Source organism: Oryzias melastigma, linkage group LG16, assembly GCF_002922805.2.
Source record: "Oryzias melastigma strain HK-1 linkage group LG16, ASM292280v2, whole genome shotgun sequence".
Taxonomy (NCBI): Eukaryota; Metazoa; Chordata; class Actinopteri; order Beloniformes; family Adrianichthyidae; genus Oryzias; species Oryzias melastigma.
In genome coordinates this window covers 28825788-28831095 of record NC_050527.1, presented here as the reverse complement: position 1 = coordinate 28831095, position 5308 = coordinate 28825788, and the positions used below count along the sequence as shown (strand labels likewise).

Below are 5308 nucleotides of genomic sequence, written 5' to 3'. Positions count from 1 at the left end.
AGCAGAGACCGCCCCCCCTCCCTGGAAGAGCTGAGTCCTGATCCGGGCTCGGGGCGGGAGAGCTGGACCGGTCCCTCTGAGTCCTCCAGGCTCTGTAGGGGGGGGCCCGTCAGCTCACCTGCAGCAGAACCTTCAGAACCGGTCCCTCCTCAAACACCAGACCCCGCCCCATCATTCTCTGTAGAACCCGAACCTCCAGAGAAACCCGGTTCTCCTCCAACAGAGGAGCCCTCCTCCGTCCCGTGTGGAGGTCCGAGTCCTGACGGGGGGGCGAGAACCCATGGGGGAGGAGCCCCACCGAGCTCCGCCCCTAAACACCTGCTGCAGCCCCGAGTGTCTCTGTTCAGACTTCCTCTCAGCTGGTCCGGACCGGGCCAGCCTCTCCCCCGGTTCCGGCTGACCCTCGGAGACGCTGAGGACGAGATCTACATGCAGGAGATCGCTCAGGTGGAGGCGGCGCCGACCCGCGGACCTCTGCAGGTGTGTGAGCCCCAAGTCTAAACCTACAACCTGTTCTGGTTTCAGAGCCCGCGGGACTTCCCCGGCAGCCCTTTCCCCGACCACAGCTCCTGGTACCGCCAGAACTCGGACTCCGTCAGAGACTTCACCGAGCCGCTGTCGCTGGAGATCCTCTCCTGCTCCTCCTGCGGCGCCTCCGACGCCTCCAAGATCTGCGTCTCCTGCGGCCGAGGATACCACCAGGACTGCCACGTTCCTCCGGTCGGGCCGGACATCTGGTAGGACCTTCACGTCTAACGTCCAATCAGAGTTCTGCTCCCTGAGGGGGCGGGTCAAACTGGACCTCTCAGAACTTTGTTCTGTGGGGCAGATCCGTATTCCTAGCGAGTCAGAGGTTCAGATCCGGTTCAGACTTTTGGGAAACAGAAGCGTGCATGTTAGGATCGCTGCTCCTATTGGCCAGAAGCGATGTGGGCGGGGCATAGCGAGCGGTTTGGTTCAGACACACTTTTGAAGTCATTTAATGGATTTAGAAGAACTCACATCAGGATCTGCTCAAAGTGAACCAAAAATATTGGTGTTGATCCAAAAAAACTTTTGCTGTTCAAAAATGAACTTCATTATTTTCAGTTTTTTAGGTTTCAAAACATTTTTTCACTTAAAACTTTCACTTTTTTTTCTTATTGAATCTGAAAATTTTAGTTTCAAAAGTTTTGTCTCCGTTGTGGCGCGTAGGGGCGGGGCTATCACGAAGGACCAATCAGAATCGATGGGGCTGGTCACGTTTTGATGCTTGTATTTAACACAATAAGATGGCGGTTTGAACGGCCTAGAACGGCGTTTTGGACGCGCAGTTTTACGTCATCAACCTCTGCTTTGACCCCGTCAAACATGGACAAACATGGACAAAAATGACGAACGTTGTGTGTCAGGATGACGATTTATATCACCGTATACGATGATAACGTGTCAGTCTTTCTCTAAAAAACATCACAGCGTACTTTACTGACTATTTTAAAGTAGAAGTCAGAAGCATTTTTATTAAACAAACTTTTTTTAAGTGCACAACAGTTTCAAGTTTGTGAGAAGAAAAATATTTTTGCACAAAATTCTGCTGGAATTCTGACAACTGTTGAAGAATTACCAGAAGAATAGAAACGCCGGAGCTAAAGCTCTGATGTTAAAGTTATGTCACTTAGTGGAGCTTAAGTCTTATTTTTTCAACAAAAAAAATAACTCACTAGTCTTACTTTGAAAACAGGAAGCTTCACTGACACTTTATTTTGAAGATCCGTTTACGTCCGGTGACGGTAGCGCCGCACATTCGGCTTCATTTTAGTTCATATTCTGTATTTCAGAGCAATCAATATTTTTACTACACTAACATTTTCATAAAGATCATGAATCAGCGATTTGGACGTCGCAAATTTTCGTGCTCGGATTTTTGGGAGCAGAGAATCGTAGTGCTCAGATACTCGTTACAGCCTGTTCTACAGGCTTATCTTATTTTCTTAATCTCAAATGTTCTCTTTCGTAGACTTTCTTTGAGTGGTAGACGGTTTGTTGCGTTAGCATCGGCGCAGGAATAGCCTCCTAGCATAGCGTACATACTGCAGTCTTCTCATCGTCAGACGTCTTGAATCCAGAACAACCAGATCTCCAACGTTCCCTCTGTAGCTGGAAGTGTTTCTTCTTGCTCCGCCTGCATCGATGTTTCTGTTTCAACTCCGGGGAAACAACTTCCAGCTGATCTACGTCCACCGTTCTGCTCTGGCGTTAAGTAACGTGAAGCATGTTGAGCGAGAACCACCGAATGTGAAGACGCTCCACAACACAGAGTTTCACGACGAAGAATCTCTTCACTTATCTATATGTGCACACACTGACGAGTAACGCCTGTGAGATTGTCTCAGGCTATCTAATCAGATATTTGGCGTAATAATCGATCATGTTAGACATAAACAGTAGAAGAGAAATGACATCATTCACTTTTGTATCGCGCAGCACGACCGTCTCCTGACGCCTTCAGACTGAACACACATTTCCTGACCGTAATTCTCTCAGTTCTCAGAGTCAGTGAACGCACCACGACTGAAGTCACCGCCTTCATCGATTTTGATTGGTCCTTCAGGTTAGCCCCGCCCCCACACGCCACAACGGGCCTAAAGATTCAAAAACAAAAGAAGACTTTAAAGAGAAAAAAAAGTTTTGAAATTTAAATTTTGAGTTTTGAAACCTAAAAATCCACATTTGAAGCTGAAAATAATTAAGTTTATCATAGAATAGCTAAAAGTTTTGGACATTTGACATTTTCTTTGGCCAAACATCAATATTGTTTTCAAAATGTTTTATTTGGGTTTCACATTTTTGGCCCTGATTTGACTCCATAGTTTTTAAAGTCAAGCAAAAACTGCATCAGCAAAAGAAAACGGAGCGCCCTCTGCTGGTGGGGAGGAGAACTGAGGGGTTTTCCTGATCCACATTCGGGCCTGGTTCCTTCCGGTTGGGATTATTTTACCCAGAATGCTTAGAGACCGCGGGTCCTGCCTGACGCGTTTGCCTCTCTGCTGCTTGGCGCCTGCAGGTCGGAGTGGATCTGCTCGCTGTGCCAGGACCTGTCGGACCCCTCTGACCCGTTCAGCTCGGACCGGCCCGCCGGGCCTCAGACGTCTGGACTCGGCCTGCTGGATCAGAGGGTCAGCGGCGCTCCCGGAGCAGAACTCCTTCAGGGTTCTTGTTGATGTTGTGAGTCAGCTGGACTCTTGTGTTTCAGAAGTGTGAGACTCTGGTGCTGCATCTGCTGGTGGAGAGCTGCGCTCGCCTGTCCCAGGTCGGTCCCGCCCACCGTCACGAATCCTCCTTCACCTCAGCGCCCCCTTGTGGCGTGGTTGGGTCCTTGAAATCTCTTGGATCAGGTCATGGTGTCATCACCTGATCCAGGTGACCTTCGGGGTCGGATCAGAACCAGGTTGTACTGATGGTGTCTGCTTTGTTCCAGTCTGGTTTTCTGTTGGACCTGACCCGGATCTCGGAGCGGCTGACCTGCCGGGCCCTTCCAGGCTTCCAGAGGGTGGAGGACCTGGTCTCTGAGCTGTGGACTCTGATGGAGGACTCTTCTCAGGTACCACGGACACGCGGGTCATTCGGGTCGAGGTTCTGTTCATCTTGAAGAGCTTTAATTTGTCGACTTCCTCTGGTTCCAGGACGATCCCTTAAACGATCTCCGAGAGAGTTTCCACAGAAAGATGAAGGACATGTTCGGATCAGAACTTCCTCTTTTGCTCCGGAGAGCTTCAAACACGCCGCCTGGTGGTGGGGGGGGCAGCTCACCGACGCGCGGCGCTCCAGGTCCGAAAGAGGTCGACGCCGAGACGGTGAAGGTCAGAGGGGAGGCGGAGCGGACGGGAAGGAGGTCCAAACTGGAGGTTCTGAGGAGGAGGCTGAGGGACTTCCTGGACACGAAGCAGCTTCCTCCAGGAAAGAGGATGAAGACGGACTAGACGGGGACGGGGGCGGGGGGTCACTCTGACTCCACCTGATCACATCCATCCAGTCGATCCATTTCTGTTCAGATCAATTATCCTCAATGACACAAACAGAATTACCCCTTTGTTCCAGTCAGCTCTGAGAGATGCACTCTGGGAAATGTAGTGTTGGTGTGTCCTGCTGGATCAGGACCTGTGGAACTTCTCTGATCACATTCAGAGGTTCCTCTGGTGACAAACTTACTGATGAATTTTCTTGATTTTGTCATAAAAATTCTTTAAAGAAAACATTTTTTTTTCTGAAGTTACAGCAAAAAGTTCAGAAACTTCAAAGAGTCAAAGTTAACAGCCTCAAAGAAACCAGAACGTTTGGGAAACTTCTTCACTTATTGTTTCTATTTATATACTAAGAAGATGTTTATTTCTGTTTTGTTGAATAGAAAATATGAAGGGAAAGAATAAAATGTTTTGTTAAGAAACGTGTTTTTGGAAAGTTTGTGTTCAGGAATCAAAAGGATTTTTGATGGCTCCGCCCCCGGTGCCTTAGTGAGGGCGGAGCCAACGAAGTCTTAGTGAGACGTGGCGTTCCTCAGAGCTCTCTCTCAGGACCGTCCTCTTTTCTGAGGAGGAGAAGATTGGAGCTTCGATGGAGTTTCCTCTTCCGTAGGAGGTGAGGGTCTTTCCTGATCTGAATCCGTTGTTCTCGATCTCAATCACTTCCTGTTCGCTCTGGTTCTGCTGTTCAAAGGTTAAAAAGCGTTAAAGGGTTAAAGAGGAGCTGACCTAAACTCCTTAAGTAAACAGAAGCTCGGAACAGGATCCTCTGAAAATCCTTCCGCTCTGAGATGCTGCCAAATGTTTCATTTGAGATTGAATCCATATTGATTCATTTCTGAAATGTTCAAGATTTCATTCGTTTGGTTTTGAGAATTCAGATTCAAACTGAACTGCAGTTTTGTGCACATTTTGATTAGTTTAAATGTAAAGATTATTTTGGTCAACAGGTGTTTGTTTGTAACTCCTGAGTGTGTGTGTAGACAGGCCCCGCCCACCTGGTTGTTTTAGGATGTTACTATCCTCTGTTAGCATCTTCTTTTTTCCTCTAACCTCTCCTCTTTTACCTTTTGTGGGGTTAATCTGATGATGGATGGATCTGCAGACCACCAGAGGGCAGTGCAGGACTCCTTCTTCAAATCCAATCAGGCAGTTTCTCCGTTTGAAGAACAGAAACATCTTCAGCAATAAAGAAAACTTTATTTAAAAGCCCCCTGATGACACCCAGTGATAATTAAGATGTCACTTCTCTGGAAGTGAGTAAAAACATGAAAGATTCCGCTACGTCGCCCGGATTGGCGTCACCGGGG

The 5308-nt window shown here is 48.1% G+C and overlaps 1 protein-coding gene across 1 annotated transcript; it reads left to right on the top strand.

Moving 5' to 3' along the window:
- The first annotated feature begins 6 nt into the window (after positions 1 to 6).
- On the top strand, positions 7 to 4423 carry LOC112136487 (transcription intermediary factor 1-beta). The gene is made up of 6 exons (XM_024258197.1): positions 7 to 447; positions 526 to 737; positions 3044 to 3155; positions 3233 to 3289; positions 3458 to 3580; positions 3663 to 4423. The coding sequence occupies exons 1-6, from the start codon at positions 430 to 432 to the stop codon at positions 3957 to 3959; spliced, it is 819 nt and encodes a 272-aa protein (XP_024113965.1). The 5' UTR covers positions 7 to 429; the 3' UTR covers positions 3960 to 4423.
- Positions 4424 to 5308: the final 885 nt, after the last annotated feature.